This window comes from Pipistrellus kuhlii, unplaced genomic scaffold (assembly GCF_014108245.1).
Source record: "Pipistrellus kuhlii isolate mPipKuh1 unplaced genomic scaffold, mPipKuh1.p scaffold_m20_p_2, whole genome shotgun sequence".
Taxonomy (NCBI): Eukaryota; Metazoa; Chordata; class Mammalia; order Chiroptera; family Vespertilionidae; genus Pipistrellus; species Pipistrellus kuhlii.
In genome coordinates this window covers 124,922,879-124,941,002 of record NW_023425515.1, presented here as the reverse complement: position 1 = coordinate 124,941,002, position 18,124 = coordinate 124,922,879, and the positions used below count along the sequence as shown (strand labels likewise).

The 18,124-nt window shown below is 48.1% G+C and overlaps 1 protein-coding gene and 1 long non-coding RNA gene across 2 annotated transcripts; one reads left to right on the top strand and one right to left on the bottom strand.

The window, feature by feature from the left end:
- Positions 1–86: 86 nt before the first annotated feature.
- Positions 87–5,205, bottom strand: SOX4 (SRY-box transcription factor 4). Its single transcript, XM_036445304.2, has one exon. It carries the CDS (start codon positions 4,323–4,325, stop codon positions 2,874–2,876), a length of 1,452 nt encoding a protein of 483 aa, XP_036301197.1. The 5' UTR covers positions 4,326–5,205; the 3' UTR covers positions 87–2,873.
- A 5,046-nt stretch (positions 5,206–10,251) lies between these two features.
- Positions 10,252–14,908, top strand: LOC123652686. The gene is made up of 2 exons (XR_006742146.1): positions 10,252–13,799; positions 14,010–14,908. It is a non-coding gene; the product is annotated as an uncharacterized LOC123652686 (long non-coding RNA).
- Positions 14,909–18,124: the final 3,216 nt, after the last annotated feature.

The following is an 18,124-nucleotide window of genomic DNA, read 5'->3' as shown; positions in this document are numbered from 1 at the left end:
CACGCTAAGGCAGATGGTGAAGCTTCCACACACTGTAGGGCACTCCTAATCTTAGGCTTCAGGCATAAGAATGACAAAAGTCAAGATTTAGGGTTCAGTTCCAGCTGATTTTATTTCCTTCTCAAAAAAAGTTATTTACAGAAGGTATATATCAACAATCTGACAGGCAGTGAACTTGACATGATTAGCTGGCATGATTTTTCTTTTCTTTCCCCCCAAACATTGTTTTTTGTGGCCTTAAATTTTAAGACAAATATTCTACACGGCATATTGCACAGGATGGATGGCAAAAAAAAAAAAAAGTTTAAAAACAAAAACCCTTAACGGAACTGCCTTCAAAGGCAGACGTCCTAGTGCCTGTCATGTTATATTAAACATACATACACACAATCTTTTTGCTTATTATAATACAGACTTAAATGTACAAAGATGTTTTCCACTTTTTTTCAATCTTTAAACACAACAGCTATAAACCTGAACACATATGCTATCATCATGCCATAAGACTAAAACAATTATATTTAGCGACAAGTAGAAAGGATTAAATAGTCAAATACAAGAATGAAAAACGCAGTACATAGTGTCGCGAACTCAAATCGGCATTTAGATAGATCCAGTGGTTTAAACGGCACGTTTTTGCTTATAAAAAAAGTGCAAAAAAGATGTGGTTTACAAATTAAAGCTACAGGATCCCTTTTTGCTGTAAATGCACCAGTTTTAAAGCCTTTGCACAGAACAGTATCTTGTTTAAAAAATGTGTTTTTCTTAAAAGCATACAGTGTTTGGCTAATTCTCCTCCCCTTTTCATAAGACTGGGGTGGAAGGGTGAATACTGGTGGCAGGTTAAGGGATACTGTCACTTTAAGAAGCCTGCAGATTGAAGTGTAAACATGGAGAAATTAGGGGCTGATTTTTTTAAAACTGTGAGATATTAACCAGCCGCCTTATTATAAAATCAGGAAATCCAAACAGCGATTTACACCGATTAACACCCCCTTTATATATTTTTTACAAAAATACACTGAGAAAATAATCAAACGTTTTCATCTCTCTTGTCTTTTTTTGTTTTTTAAAAGTGTCAAAAGTCTACATTTAAATATAAAAAATTAAAAGTTAAAACTCTAGCCCTTCAGTGAAGGAGACGTAAAATGGCGTGGGTAACAACAACTACAAAAAAAAAAAAAAAAAAAAAAAAAAGAAGAAAAAAGGAAAAAAAGAAAGAACGAAAGAAAAAAATAGAAAAAGGAATAAGTAAAATAAGAAAGAAAAATAAAGGACAAAAATAAGAAAAAAAATGTTTGGCCAGTATAAATACGTCCACATATAAAATGGCATCTGATTACATTTACAAGAAAAAAGAAGTACGAGGATGGAGCATCGGTGAGGGAAAAAGAACACGTCTTCTCATTTACACCTAGAAGGAATAAACACATACACACTGAGAAAAAATTTGGTCCTGAATTGTTTTTCTTTAAAAGTCCAGCACAGATTTGAGTTGCGTTTGAATCCTTTAAACAGTTAAGAATGAAAAAAAGCTGGTGATAATTTTTTTGTCGTAGGAATCAAACAGAGCGCCATCTATCTGCTTTTTTATATTATCCTACACTATCTCAAAAACTGCTCAACAGTCTCATACAGAAAATCTTCAAAAAGATAGACAGGAGAACATGCTATAGTAACCCCACCAGTGAAATAATCCAACACCATCACGATTCCAATTAAGAGAAGAAAAAAACCTCTTTTTCCCCCCAGAAACCACTGGCCCGCCACGGCCCGGGCCCGCACCCAACAGCCGCCTCTCCCCCCGCGCGGCGCGGGAGGTCCCCCCCTAAGCTGATTTCATCCACGTGGAAGGTGGGGGGCGGGGGGGCCCCCCGGAGCCGCCGCCGCCACCTTCTCCCCAACGTGCAAATCCAAATCCGTCTCAGTTCGTGATTCGCCCCCCCCTTTTCCAGTTCTGGTCCTCGTCGCCCCCGCCCCTGCTTCTTCCAACCAGGTCCTCGGCTCCCTTGCGAGCGCCGGTCACTCCACCGCTCCTCCGGCTGCAGGGGCTGGGTTGCGGGGGGGCGGGGGGTTAAAAAAGAGGAAAAAAAGACGGGCTTGGGCCAGCCTGCAGTCTCAGTCCTCCGGGCTCTGGACCCAGCGCGGCCCCCCAACATCTGCCGTCGGTCAAGCTCGCCTCCCCGCGCCTCGTCTTCTGCAGGAAAAGTGGGGGAGGCGGAGGGGGGCGCGCGGGGCGCAAAGGACAAAGTCCCCAGGGGCGCGCGCTGGAGATTTTTACCGCCCCCCCCCTGCCCCCTTGACGGCCCCCTCAACTCCTCTCCTGACCAAGAAACACAAAACGACAAAAAAAATAAAATCACTAAGGGGGCGAAGAGAGAGAGGAGGGCGAGATTCCTTCAGTCTCCAAAACATTCCCAACTCGGCTTCGCGCTGCGGTGCAGACAGACCAGTCCGGAAGCGCCGGGGTGGGGGATGGGGATGGGGCTGAGGGGGGGGGGTCTCTTCACGCCAAGGGGAGGACATTCAAAGGAGCTTTTTTTTTTTCTTTTCTTTTCTTTTTTGCCATCACAACATCAACAACAACAACAAAGGGTCGCCCGTCTCCTCCGCTCCCCCGCGTCCCCGGAGGGTGGGGGATGGGAGCGCGGGTCCCCGCCGCCGCCGCGCGCTCCTCTGCGGCGACCCCGAGGCGGGCAAAACGGCCGCGCTCATCACTCTTTTTTTTTCTTTTTCTTTTCCTTTTTTTCTTGTTTCCCGTCCCCTTTTTCTCTTCCTAACTTTCTCTCTCTCTCTGTCCACCTTTTTTTTTTTTTTCTTTCCTCTCCTCCTCCCTCGGTCGCCCCGGCCCACCTCTCCGGCGCGCGCCGCCGCTAGTAGGTGAAGACCAGGTTGGAGATGCTGGACTCGAGCCAGTCCCCCGAGATCATCTCGCTGACCTCGGGCGTGCAGTAGTCCGGAAACTCGAAGTGCGAGCCCGAGCCGGGCTCCAGGGCGAAGTCCAGGTCCCGGTCGAGCGCCGACGACGAGCTGAAGCTGCCCAGGGACATGCTCTCAAAGTTTGAGCTGGGGTTCAGGTCGAGCAGGTCGTCCTCGAACTCGTCGTCGGAGGCCGAGGAGCCGGCGGAGGAGGAGGCCGAGGACGAGTGGGAGGAGGACGAGGCGGACGAGGACGCGTGCGAGGGCGCGCTGGACGGCGCGGGCGAGGCGGCGCGCAGGCTGGCGTAGCCGCGGTGGTCGGCGGGCGAGCGGCCGGCGGCGGGCGACGAGGCGGCGCTGCTGCGGCCGCTGAGGCTCGGGCCGTCGGGCGCGCAGCCCGGGCCGCCCTCCTCGTACAGGCCCAGGGGGTCGCTGGGGTCGGCGGCGGCCGCCGCGCCCACGCCCGCGGGCGACCCCGCCGCCGCCGCCGCGCTCAGGCCGCCGAACAGGTAGACCCGCTTCACCTTCTTCTCGGCCGGGGGCTTGCCCGCCGCGGCGGCGGCCAGCGAGGCGGGGGCCGAGCCCGCCGCACAGGCCGCGGCGCCGGGAGTCCGCGCCTTGTACAGCGCGTGGTGGTCGGCGGCCGCGGCGCCCAGGGGCAGCAGGGCGGCGGCCCCCGCCTGCTCCGCCGCCGCGAAGGACGAGGCGGCCGCCGCCTTCCCGCCGCCGCCGCCGCCGCCCGTGAGGATGAGCTTGGCGTGCGGCTTGCCGCCCCCGCCGCCCGCCGCCTTGGAGCCGCAGCTCTTCTTCTGCGCCGGTTTGGAGTTGGCGCCGCCGCCGCCGCTCGCGCCGCCGCCTCCGCCCCCCGCGCCGCCGCCGCCGCTCCCGCCGCCGCCGCCCCCGTGGCCGCCCCCGCCGCTGCCACCGACCTTGTCGCCCTTCTCCCCCGGCTTGGAGGCGGCGGCGGCGGCCGAGGAGCCGGCGCCCGCGTTGTTGCCGGACTTCACCTTCTTCCTGGGCCGGTACTTGTAGTCGGGGTAGTCAGCCATGTGCTTGAGGCGCAGCCGCTCCGCCTCCCGGATGAAAGGGATCTTGTCGGTGTCTTTGAGCAGCTTCCAGCGCTTGCCCAGCCGCTTGGAGATCTCGGCGTTGTGCATGTCGGGCGACTGCTCCATGATCTTGCGCCGCTCGATCTGCGACCACACCATGAAGGCGTTCATGGGCCGCTTGATGTGCCCGCTGGGCGTCTTGCACCAGCTCGGGTCGTCGGCCTTGCCGCCCGTGGAGGCGGTGGAGCCGGGCGTCGGGGACGAGGCGATGCCCAGCTCCAGGCCGGCGCCCGAGTCCGAGCTCTCGCCAGCCAGCAGCGCTTCCGTGTTCTCGGCGTTGTTGGTTTGCTGCACCATGGCCCCGGCGCGGCGGGCGCCCACGCGCGCTCACAGCCTCGCGGCGGCGGCGGCGGCACGATCGCCGGGCCCTCCCGGCCGAGCGCACGCCGAGCGGGAGGACGCCCGCGGCGGCCGAGCGGGCCCCTCCGCTCCCGGCCGGGGCGGGCGGAGGTGGCGGCGGGCGAGAGCAAAGTCTCCAAAAGCGGAGGGGAAGGAGTCCTGCGCCTCTTGCAGAGAGGAGTTATAGTTCCCAGGCTGGTGAGCCTCTCCCTCCCTCTCGCTCTCTCTCACCACGCCGCAGTTTGCTCTGTCTCTTGGCTCCGAGTCTGGAGACCGTGCTAAAGTGGAGAGGAGTTTCTTGAACGCTGGTTGCTGAAGCTTCCAATGCAAGTTTCTCGCCGCCTCCCAGGCAAGTCCTTTTTTTCCCCCTCCTCTCTCCTCCTTCCCCTGAAGCAGTTGATTCCAGTTCACTTAGCGCTCTCGGGAGCTCAGGAAAGCGACATCGTCTGTATCACTTAGTGCCTCTCTCACAATGCAAAGCAAAAAAGAGACTGGCTCCAATACTCTGTGGGCGGAATCGGCACTAAGGAGTTTGTGTAATTATTTTGTTGCAAGGTAGGAAGCCAAAAAGCCTTCATGCAACAGACTGGCATGAATAAATGTATGTTTTCCCCTCCCTTCTGCAGGAAGGGAGCTGGTAGTGGTAGAGTTCCTCCAGTGCAGACTCTTAAAGAGCGTGCAAGAACCAGAGACCCCGGAGCGAACGCGGCCTCTTCCCCTCACACACCGTTTCTCTTGCTGCAGCTTAGAGCAGACCCCAATTCCGCCTCGCGCCTCTTTATCCTTTCACAGTCTTGGCCCCGGCCAATCAGCCGCTGTAACCAACGCTTCCTCGTGCCAAGCCCCTCCCCCGGGCTTCTCATTGGCTTAGAACCCTTTGCAATAATAATCTCCGCGTGCAATGAGAAGCTCCAAATCTGACCTCATTCCAATTTACAGAGCAAACTTTTTAAAAGGGCTAGAAGTACAGCTGAGATTTCTGCTGCCTCTTTTTTCCTTTTGCTGTGAGTGTGTGTGTGTGTGTATGTGCGCGCGCGAGTGCGCGCGTGCGGGTGTGTGTGTGTGTGTGTGTGTGTGTGAAGAGGATGTTAATGCATGAAATTATTAAAGGGAGAGACAAATGTATTCTAACCATTATGTTAGATAACAAGGGGCTGGGAGTGGGGTGAGGGGGGTAAGGGTGAAACACTGTAAATGGAAGCTTTCTGCTTAAAAGCCAAGTGATTATTTTTATTAGTTCTTTTCACTGTTGGAATAAAGAATCAGTCTGTAGTGCAAAATCTGCTCCTAGGCCCCTTCATAAAGCCAACGATGTAAAAGGGGAGGGAAAGCTACAACAGTAAATCAATGGATATTGAAAACCATTAAGAAAGTGGTACCTAGACACCTGTCATCACAATTACTTTAACGCTAGGTACAGCACAGATGCTGACGTATTGTGTAAATCCCCTCAGAGTGATTTTTGTGCTGTTTGTGGACGGCAAAAAAGAGGAATTTCTGCATTAATTACTTGCTCTCTTAACCAAACAGGGGCGATTTAATGATTTAAACACCTATAAATCCTGGATAGCCCAAACAGAAGAGCTTTCCCTTGGAAAACACCAGGCAGTGTGCTATAATTAATTCAATGGGAGAATTTCTATAGAGTGATAGGGTGATAATGGCGAGTATAGGATGGGAATCTATTGTGCTTTCTAAATATTTGTTTCCACATTCTCAAAATTAAACATTACATCACTCCCTGTCCTCCCCCCCAAACCCTCCTACATATATTTTTTCTTGTATACTCCTATGTATTTGTTTTTTGAATCAAATGGAACTGAAAGGCCAGGGCAAAGAGAAACCATAGAAGAAGGTGGTAACTGGTAGCGGAAGAGAATGGAGCCTCTGGATTAGTATCAGACCTGGCTGTTGGTCCCTCTTACTGGTTTTGTAACCCTGGGGATGTGACCAGGTCTGTTTCCCTCATCTGATACTGGAACACTAGGAGCTGCTTTATATAGGGTTGGTGTGAGGGTTCAATGAGTTTGATGTATAGTAAGCCCTCAGTGAATGCTATTATCCTTCCCTTGATAATTCAAATGCTCGAGATACTCCTCCACATAGAAGCGGCCTATTGTTCAAGAGACTAAAAGATGGCCACTGATGTGAAAAAACAATCACAGATCATGGATGTGAACCATCCAAGGACAATAGTGGCAATCCTGTGGTCTCAACGATTTTAAAAGAAAGGGACTTTGTGAAAGTACTGCGAGCACTGTGGCAAAGAAAAGGTGCTTTACTTAGTCAGGACACATGTTAATGTGGCCACAGAAATTACCGTTGTTCCAAAGTGTGAAAATTAGAATTCTAGTAAAAATGGGTCCTTTCTAACACTGTAACAGTGAACTGTTTTTCTACAGGCCAGTGATGGGTGGTTGGGGAGGGCCAACTCAACATAATTAAGTCAGCTTTCGATTCAGACCAAACTAGTGCTAGGCAGCAAATTTCTATTTATCTTGTCAAACTTTTAAAGTATGGAGGCTGGCGAGAGGCCCAGATTGTCAGATTTAGAATTTTACTGGAAAGAACACCCTTTGGAGACATGTGAGTGGATCTCTAAGGATCAACCACAAGTAAGAATGTTTTTGTGGGTAAAAGCAAACAATTTTTGACTATTAGTTATCCATATCCATATGCTTTTCTTTTAGAAGGAGAAACAGATCTTAAGAAAAAAATATCCACAGATACTCTTTCTGCATATAACAGAGTTGGTGTGTTATCATGCACTTAAATTTATTTGTCAAAATACACCCCTAAATATTATCAATCTGACATTAAAGCTGCTCTAAGAGGACTATTGTTTTTGTAAAATCAATACTGACACTAAAATAAAAAAAAGAATAAATACTTTATTTTGGAATTTGTACCAACAAATGATTTGAGAGTAGCTCTTTTGTGAAAATTCAGTCAAGGTGGGTATCAATATAATGGTTTATATTTCTAAAGCCATTTATGCTTCCACCACTGAATGTGAAAAGTGGAAGTTAATCAAAGCAGTCATAGTAATTTTGTTTATATTTAAAGAATTTTTTTTACAAGTATGTACCCCCCAAAACAAACAAACAAACAAACAACAACAACAAAGCTCTTGGCCTATTTCTGTTGTTTAATGTATTTTCTATATTGTAACAAATCCAACAGATGCTTAAAAACACCATCGTTACACACCACTCAGGAAGAAAACCTGCCAACGAAACTGTGACACCCCCCAGTTGTAGGACAGAGACCTATTTCAGAGATGTTGTAAAGGAAAATGTTATTAGAATGGAACTCTTGGTTATTATTTAATATTTTAATTAGTATTAGTCATTTCCAATAATTTTGTAAGATTACTATAGTATATGTGAATGCTTAGACTTCTGAAGTAGGTTTGTTCTTATGTTAGTAATTGTCTTAAAGTGTAAGAAACATGTGATAAACAACCTTTTATTAAAGTCAACCTTTCTGGCCAACTGCCTAAGTGTGTGCACCCTGCACTGTGTTAGGCCTCTGACTAATAAATAATGAGGAAAGATTGCTGGGTTCTCATTACTTAATTACATGTGCTTTATAACCAGTTCTCGATTACTGACATCCCCCCCCCCCCCCCCCCCCCCCCCCCCCCCCGCATACAGATATTTGGTGGCCCCTACTAAACCAGTACTCAGTGTTCCCTCTGCTGGCTTTGCAGTACATGAAGTAATTCTTGATAATGCTGCTCTTTAAGTCATATTAACAGAAAACAAAGATAATTTTGCAAAAACATTTTTTTTCTGTTTTAGGATAATAGGCTATCTTTATTAGCAATGATGTTAGACATTTCCAATTTTGAATTAAGGGAAATATTTTATCTTATTTATTTTCCATTAAGTAATGGAATTCTATGTGAGATGTAGTGTGATATCTGCTAATTCATTTCTTCTGCTCTCATACACCTGCACAACATAAAACTTCACAAACGTCCATAAAATAGTATGGGGTATAAATGGAAATAAGATTCTATCCCATTCTAACCCACTGCTTAATATATTCCTATAGTATAGAGGTGGGTAGGGTGGGACCTGAAGGGAAATTAGTTTAACAAATCTGGATGCTCAGATTTGCCTTGCCTTGGTTATAGAAACTATGATTGTAACAGCTGGGCTAACCTGAAAAATATTCATGTCAAATATAAATTGGGGGGGGGGGGGGTTAAAAATATATATAGGGAAAAAAAAACACACCCTGTCTTTGTTACTTTAGAAGACAGGATAGAAGCAGCCCTGGGAAATTTGATGTCATTGACCTTTGTCAACTGAATGGCCCCCAGGCTTTTCAGTTCCACATTTTCTGGAAAAGGACTCTCCATCCCAGACTGACTTCTCAATCAAGTAGACAAACAGCACTTACACTTCATCCTTTTGGGTTGATGAAGCTGTACTGGGACTGGACTTCCTTTTGGTGGGTTGCATGGAGAAAGAGTAATCAAAATAAGATGGAAGTTTCTTACTTGCAAATATCAAAATAGGATTCTGGAGTAAAATAAAACCCACGATATATTTTTACTTTTTACTCTTAGAATACACTAACAGATAAGAACCCTGAATTTCTAATAAATTTTTACCATTTTTCTCTCCCCTCCTAACCAGCCACTAGCATCTGATGGGCTTAAATAGCACTTCATACCAATGCCAACTCATTTTCCTTTCCTCTCAATTTTCTGATGAGAACAAGGAGAAAGCGAGTGTTTGCGTGGGTCACGTAGATTGGAAGCATAAACAGGAGCCTTTGCTCCATTTCCCAAGGCCCAAGCCAGGCACACCCGCGGGGAGCCAGGGCTTGCTCTGCCTCCAGCCGGCTCCCCACTTGGGGAGGACTCGCCGCCAGGTGGCATCGCTGAGCCTCCCTGCGCCCTGGAGGAGACCTGGGAAAACGTGGTGGTGGTGGTGGGGGGGGGGGGATCCACAGATTTCTTTCTTTCCCCCCTTCCTCCGCTCCCGAACTCTTATCACCCCCCAATCCGCTATCTCCTTCAGCAGTTTAAACAACCAGCGGTTAATAGGGTGTGACGGTGAATCGTAATGATTTTTCCCCCTATAAATCAAAGTGTAGAGCCACCGATCGCCGCCTCCTGCTCACTTGTCAGAAGCTCCCCGATTTGGGGGAAGCCTGGTCAGCCACCCTTTGGATGGAGCGCCTGCACCCAGAAGAGGATCCATGTACCGCGTCGGTATCCTGCCGTAGCGGGTGGCGACCGCGGCTTCCCCGCCAGCAGCACCCGGTGCCCGAGAGCCCCGCAGGGGAGCGGCGCGCCCGCCTCCGGGGCCAGCAGAGGCCCCTCCTCCCGCCAACATGGTTCCTGGCCGGGGCGCAGGCCGCTCCCCCGCCCCAGCGCCCAACGGCCGCGGCCGGAGGAGCGGTGCACAGCCCGGTCCCGCCTCGGCGGCCGAACCTCGCCTTTCGATCCCCGTTACCAGGATGGGGAAAAAAAATAAAATAAAAATGGGCCAAAACCGGCTTGGCTCAATGGATAGAGTTTCGGCTTGGGGACGGAAAGGACCCGGGTTCGATTCCCGTCAAGGGCATGTACCTTGGTTGCGGGCGTATCCCCAGAGGGGAGTGTGCGGGAGGCGGCTGATGGATGACTCTCTCTCATCGATGTTTCTAACTCTCTATCTCTTTCCCTTCCTCTCTGTACAAAATCAATAAAATATATTTTAAAAAAAATTTAAAAAAATAAAAATGGGAATCGACTCGGGCTTCCTTGTTGGAGGAAAGCCTGTCCTACTGTAAACACGTCCCAGGCTCCCTTGTCAGCCGCACTTTCACACCCGTCTTTCGAGGAGGAGGCTTTCCGGCCGGGGAAGAAGCTGCCGGCGCGCACACGCGCAGCCCCGTGCATACCGCCCCCGCGCCGCACGGCTCTGAGACCCTGGAAGCTGCACCGGCCGCGGCTGACGGGGTTCGTTCCCCGGGCGCTCGGCCCCTCCATCCCCCACGCCCCACCGGAGCCAGCTGAGCCCGGGCTGCGGTGCCCGGCTCCACCACTGACCGGAACTGCCCGCCTCCCGGCCGCCTCCCCCTCGGCGCCCACAGTCCGCGTTCTGGCCGCCCGAGTGCCCTCTGAGCGCGGTGCGCCCGCCCCCACGCCCCGGCCGCCAGACTGCATGCGGATCCTGGCTGGGCACCCTCCCCCGTGTGGCTGTCTGGCTTTCCAGGAGGGCAAAGTGGGGGTGGGGTGGGGTGGGGAGGTGCGTGGGTCGATGGCAGAAAAAAAGCCACGTGGGGGGGGGGTTGACAATTGGTTGCACCCAAATCCTCAAGCGCCCCTCCCCCGGGGTCTGCATAGGGTAAGCGTGCTGAGTGCCCTCCCTTGCCCCATGCTCCTGTGAGGAAGGCAGGGTGGGGTGGGGAGGCACCCCAAGATCCCAGGGGCTCTCGGGGGAGCAACTGGCGCTCCAGGGATCGGACTCTGGTTTCAGGTTTGAGAGGAGGGAGCTTATGGCGGGTAAACAGAGGCTGCGCCCCAGGCGTGGCTCAGAAGCAAAGCTGTAAGGAGGGGTTCGGCTCGCAGTGCTCCCCCCTCCCCGCAACATTCGTGAGTCTCTGCTTTTCTGCCTGCCCCACCCCGGGGCGTCCCGAAACCGTCCCAGTGACCCCAGCCCGCAGCGTGGATACGAGCAAACCTCCCCCCCCCCCCCCCTAGGATCCCGCCCTCTGCCAACTCCGCAGCCGGGTAGAAGCGATCCCAGTGGGAGCCCCAGTGGGGGGACGCGGCTGATTTCGCTTTTGGAAAAGCCCTTGATCCAGAGCAAGCCTAAGCCCACGTCCCCAGGCTGGTTGACCTACAATTGGAGGGTGTGCGAGGGCGGGCTGGGGCGGCGCGTCTGCGGGAGGAAAACCCGCTTCAGAGTGGGCAGAGGAAGCCAAGCAAAATGTCAGATAAGAAGAGCGGAGAGGGAGGAAGAGAGGCGCTTATTGCAGAGAGGGAGGTGGGAAGGCGCGGAGAATGCACCGGCTGCCAGGTGACTTGGGGGCTAAGGAGAGAAGAGGCGGGTGCGTGGCGGGCACCTGACCTCCAGGTCCCCAGCCCATCCCTCCCTGGATCCTGGCGCGGCCAGACACCGCGGGTGGAGGAGACGGCGCGGAGCTGGGGCGGGAGTAGCGGTGGGGGGTGAGGACTGGGCGGGAGGGGCGGCGCGCGGGGACCAAAGAACTCAGCGCCCCAGGCCGCACCGGGCGCGCTGCACACCTGGCATCCAGGACTCCCCATCTGCTAGGAGCTCGCCTCCGCTGCGGCCAGGGGTGTGGGCTTGGAGAGAGATAACGACACCGCCAGAGGAGTGGATGGCTTCTGTCAACTGTGGCAATGAACTCTATGAAGGTTTAGGGTGCTCCTACTGTGTGCTGAGCGCAGGCTCCAGCTGCTGGGCCCAGGAACGGCACCGGCACCGACTCTGATGGCATCCTCACACTAGGAAATAGTCCAGTGTATATCGTTGTATAATAAATTAACCATTGGAACAATCTATGCAAATTCGCCGTGCCCAGGAGGGTGGTGGAAGCAGCCCGGGTTCTGGAGAAGCTGGGTCTGGCTGAGCAAGGCACAGACCGACAGGACGATGGGTGATTTTCCACTGCTTCCTGACGCAAGGATGACACCCCCTTCCTGTCCCACATTCCCACAATACAGAGATCAAAATGAACAGTAACAATTTAAAATGTAGTTTAGTGATATACTTCATCTGGGCTAGAACGGTTTGCAAATAACTGAAGGCTGTCCTTAAACATTCACATCATTAATTTCACAAATGTCAGACCTGGAACGCTGCCTTATTGAAACAAGTGCTTTGTAATGTAACTTGTGGTTGTAGTCAATCCTCACGAGAGGACATTTTTTTCCATTGATTTTTAGAGAGAGTGGAAGGGATGGAGGAGGGCAAGAGAGAGAAAGAGAAACATCTATGTGACTCATGGATTGGTTGCCTCCTGGGTGAAATCTGCAACCAAGGTATGTGCCCTTGAACAGGAATGGAACTCACAGACTGACACTATAACCGCGGACCAACAAATCAGGGCTGTAATGTGTCTTTATACTATTCTGAGAGAAAATTCATGAATATAACTTACTATGCATTGTTCTGAGAACAACGCACCATTGTTTTAAATCGCCATAATGCTCAAACTACAATATAAAGGGGAAATACAAGTTACAAAATTAATAATAAAGTAATATACATTTCAAATGTGAATGCTCTGGCTATATTTCACTGAAACACCCAAAATACTGTCTAAAATGCTTAACATTCTTTCTAGGGAGTATTACTGGCCCGATGTGAATCCTGCATTATGAGTTCCAGGCAAATGCTAAATAATGGGAACGCTACTGATATTCTAAATTCTTAACATCGCAGTGGATGTGGTATTCTTGCCCTGATGTGGACCCTTCCCCCATTGACTCTGGATTTGGTCAGGTGACTCGCTCTGGCTAATAGCACATTGGCAAGCATGACCAGGCAGAAGCTTGGTGAGTACCACATATGCAGGTTTGTGCACCTGAAACCCTGAGAACATGGGGTTGGGAAAAAGCCAGTCTAACTTAGTGGAAGATGAAAGGCTTTACGGGCAAAGCCGAGATATCTTGCCACCTGGAGGGTCCCAGGCATGCGACATGCCGTCTTGGACTTCAGCAGGAGCATCAGTTGGGGACAGCCACCTGATTGATCTCAGATGAGTCCAGCGAAAGAATCACTCAGATTGACAACAGAACTATGAGCACCATTGCTTTAAATCACTATATTTTAGTTGGCTTGTTGCATAGTAATAGAGGATGGAGAAGTATTAATTACAATGCCACCTGATAGATGCCAAAATGAAAGTCCACCCAAGAAGGTTATCTTTGCTTACTGACTCCATATCTTCCTTATGAGTTCAATAAAAAAACACACAAATAAACAAACAAACAAACAAACAAAAAAACCCTCATCTATGCCTCTGGTGGATGTAAGAGTGAATTAGACTTCAGTAACCCCAAACATCTTATCTACGTTAGTTGCAAGTTGCGCTTCTTTCCATTTCCCAGATGTCCCTGAAATTCCTTCTCCCCTCAGGAGGCCTGCAGCTCACCAGCATTATCCTGTTTCCTCTCTGTCTCTCCTGCTGCTGTCTGTAGCCTTTCTTGGCCAGCTCTTTTCTCTCCACTTTTTAAAAAATTTTTCCTTCTTTCTGGTCTCATTTCTCTCCAGTTTTTCTGCTATTACAGCAACACTTATTTATTTATGGTCAGTAAACATATAAACCATATTAAGCCCTCAATAATTTGCTTTCTTAGTGTACCTTGGCTTCCCCACTCTTTTCTTCCTCCCACATTGCTTCTGCTTGTAAATTTCTTTCAGTCAAGTGTTGGAGTGGGATGGCTATCAACTCTCTAGAGTAGGGGTGTCGAACTCAATCAGAGAAGGGGCCAAAATCTAAAATCCAGCCTAAATCGCGGACCGAATGGTTTACTGAACAGTCATAAACTGTCATTGTGATGGAAACGCAGCGAAGTGCAGTGATGACAGTGCGGTGCGGGCCACATTGCAAGGCCTGGCGGGACGGATTTGGCCCGCGGGCCTTGTGTTTAACACATGTGCTCTAGAGTCTTGAAAAGTGTGGTGTTCACATACAGGTTGTAATTGGAATGTCATGGTATGGTGTGTTAGTCAAGGTTCCCCAGAGAAACAGAACCAGCAGGAGATAGGTAGATAGATCTCAATGATGGAGAGAAGTCCCAAGATTTGCAATCAGCAAGCTGGAGAGCCAATAGTGTGGTTTCAGTCCAAACCATAAGAGGTTTGAGACCAGGAAAAACTGAGACCAGGAAAAGTTGGGAGTTCTAAGGCAAGGGGAAAAAAACGATATCCCAGCAGGCAGGCAGGCAGGGGGAATTCTCACTGATTTGGGGGAAAGTCAGCCTTTTTGTCCTATTCAGGTCTTCAACTGGTGGGATGAGGCCCAGCCACATTAGGAATTGAAATTCGCTTTCTCAGTTTATTGATTTAAGTGTTAATCTCATGAAAAACACCTTCATAGAAACACTCAGAATACTATTAAAAAAATTATCTGAGCAACTGTGGCCCAGTCAAATTGACATGTAAAATTATGACACATATTTTCCAAATTAAAATGCAGACTATCCAAGAAGATACAGTATTGAGCTACTTTGGCAATAATAGCTTACAGTACAGGTCTTAATAGTAGCTTTTCTAGTCGGTTCAAGTAGGTTTTAGCATGGGCAGGGAGGGTTGGAGAGAGGGAATGAGCTGATCACTTTGAGAATGTAGTGGTCTCAGCTGAAGGAAATAGTGTGATAGATGAGAAAAGGGAAAACTAAAGGCTAAAATGTGTTGCCCTCTTTAAACATATAGCTTTAATTCTTGAGACTGGAAAGTCCCTATTCTTAATATGCTGTATGGTATATTCAAGTTTAAGGTATGATATAGCTTAGCTCAGAATTGATATGACTATCCTTTTTATGTACATGCTTCAAGGGTGAAATGGAAAAGAAAAAGAAAAAGAAAAAAAAGATCCCTAAAACTCCACACCATGTAATTAAAGGATATGCGCACTAACCTTCCTTAGAAGTAATTTTATAATGATAATCATCGCCTATAATATTTAGTAGTCTATACAACAGTTTCTAGATTTGAGTCCAGCAATTCTCCAAACTAGGCTGAATGGTTCCATTTCTAAACATGTGACCTTCACGATTGCATGTAAAGGAAACTGTAGAGAAATCTTACTCATCCTTAAATGTCTCTTCCTGAAAGTGACACACGTGATTTGTGCTCACAGTCACTGGATATAACTAGGCACATGGCCCTATGTAAAGGCTTGGAAATATGGCTTTACTCTGCCCAGGAAACAAGGAAAATGAGTATGGGTGAATCCTAGAAATCTGTTCAAATTACTTATGGAATTGATATACCTCATCTACATGTGCTATAAAGCGAATTTATTTTAAGTGAACCCTATTTTCCTTTCAGCTGCATGTAGAAATCAGCAATGTTCTACCAGGAAAAATTTTTACCTTGTCTAATACTGACATTAAGGCTTAAAACAATCATTAGAGACATGAACATTTCTGCTTTTGAGGGTGATGTGGAAGCAGCAAAAAGTCATCACAAGCAGAAAAAAAGATTACAAATGTCACATTTTATAAGATATTGCATTAAAAGATAGTTCTAGCATATAAAACTAGAAGAAATAAATTTAGAGACAGAAGCTAAAACTGCTAGCCATCTTCTCACCTGGCAGCATTTGCTGAGTCTGGACACAGGTTGTCATAGGAAAATAAAAAGGAAAAATAGAATATTTTACATCACGTTGGTCAGCGTGGATAGACTGGAATCTACAGGATCATCAGGGAGCTATTTCCCCACAGATATTTGCTGAGTGCTACAAAGACACAGAGAAATCAGTTGTAGACCAACTCATGCTAGAGAGGGCATGAACAAAACAAAACAAAAACAAACAAACAAACAATATATATATATATATATATATATATATATATATATATATATATGTTTTTATATATGTGTGTGTGTGTGTGTGTGTGTGTGTGTGTGTCACTTTCCAATGGGGATATGTTCTGAGAAATGCAATTCTGTCATTATGCAAATGTCAAAGAGTGCAATTACAAAAGCCTAGATAGTATAGCTTACTACACATCTAGAATATATATATACTAGAGGCCTGATGCAAAGGGCTCCAAGGGCCAAGGCAGCAGCCCGGCTGCCTCCTAGGCCCTTGCAGCTCTAGCTTCATCCGTAAGGTCGTTCAGAATGTTGTCCAGAAGGTTGTTCGGCTGTCTGATCTAATTAGCACATTATGCTTCTATTATTATAGACCAGAGGCTCGGTGCACAAAATTCCTACATAGGGCAGGTGTATCCCTCACCTCAGCCTCTCCAATCTGGGACATCCCTCTCACAGTCCTGGACTGTTGGCTCCCAACTACTCGCCTGCCTGCCTGCTTGATTGCACTTAACCGCTTCTGCCTGCCATTCCCTTTCCCATTCCCTAACCACTCCCTTGTTAGCCTGATTGATGCCTTACTGCTCCCCTGCCAGCCCGATTGCCCCTATCTGCCCTCCCTGCTGGCCTGTTTGCTCCTAACTGTCCTCCCCTGCTAGCTTGGTCACCCCTAACTGCTCTCCCCTTCTGGCCTGGTCACCCCAACTGCCCTCTCCTCCAGGCCTGGTTCTTCGCAACTGCTCTCCTCTGTAGGCTTGGTCCTCCTTCCCAAAGGCCCTCCCCTGCAAACCTAGTGCTCCTAACTGCCCTTCCCTGCAGGCCTGGTCATCCCTAACTGCCCTCCCCTGATGGCCCAGTCGCCCATAACTGTCCTCTCCTGCAGGCCTGGTTCCCCCCAACTGCTCTCCTCTGCAGGCCTGGTCCTCCCCTCATCTGCCCTCCCCTGCAGGCCTGGTCCCTTATAGGCCTGGTCGCCTGCAACTGCCCTTGATTGCTGGCCATCTTGTGGTGGCCATCTTTGGCCACATGGGGGTGGCCATCTTGTGTGTTGGAGTGATGTTCAATTTGCATATTATCGATACCTCTTTATTATTTAGGATAGCTTATTGCTGTAGGCTTCAAAAATTACTATACTGAATATGGTAGTTAACTGTAACACAATGGTATTTGTGTATCTAAGCATATCTAAACACAGAAAAGCTACAGTAAAAATATGGTAGACAGTACTTTTCATACAACTGGCAGCGCAGTAGATGTGTTTGCACCAGCATCACTGTAAACACGAGTAATGGGTTGTGTTAGGACTTTACAATGGCAGTAGGTGATAGGAAAGTTTCAGCTCCATTTTAAACATATGGTACTTTTTTTCCAAGTTAAAAAGATCTGAATTAAGAGGAATACTTTGTTTTTGGATTGGTAAAGATGTTGATTTTTCAAAAATTGATTTATAGTTTAAATGTAATTCCAAACAAAATTTTAGTTTTTTGTTTATTTTATAGATATAATCAAGCTGATTCAAAATTGATGTGATATAGCCACGCTGATTATAAATTAAATGGAAATGCAAATGATCTATTAGTAAAAAATATCCTGAAGCTCAGTGAATAGAGCATCAACCTGGAAACTGAAAGATCCTGGGTTCAATTTTCGGTCAAGGGCACATGCCTGGGTTGCAGGCTCCATCCCCAGTGTGGGGTGTGCAGGAGGCAGCCGATCCATGATTCTCGCTCATCATGGATGTTTCTATCTCTCTCTCCTTCTCCCTTCCTCTTTGAAATCAATAAAAATATATTTTAAAAAAAGTTCTGAAGATGAAAAACAAAGGTGGAGAATTCATTACACTTCCAGATTTTAGTAATTAACACAGTAAGATTAGACAAATTATAGACCAAATGAACACAAGAGTAAAAAATAAACTTACATCAATAGAATTACTTGGTTTATAATAAAACAGTACTCTTAATTTTGTTAGGAAAGGGAAGTGGACTTATTGCTCCCCGCCCCCCCACCCTGCCTCCAACATATGGTGCAATTGTATATCCACATGGAAAAAATAAAAAAGAATCTTGACTTCTAATTCATACAATATACAAAAATTAATTTATCATATATCACAGTCATAGATATTCAGAGAAAACTTAGGAGGATATACTTATGACCTTGAAGTAGGCAAATATTTCTTACATAGGACACAAAAACACTAAGCAGAGAAGAAACCAAACACTGGTATAAAATATT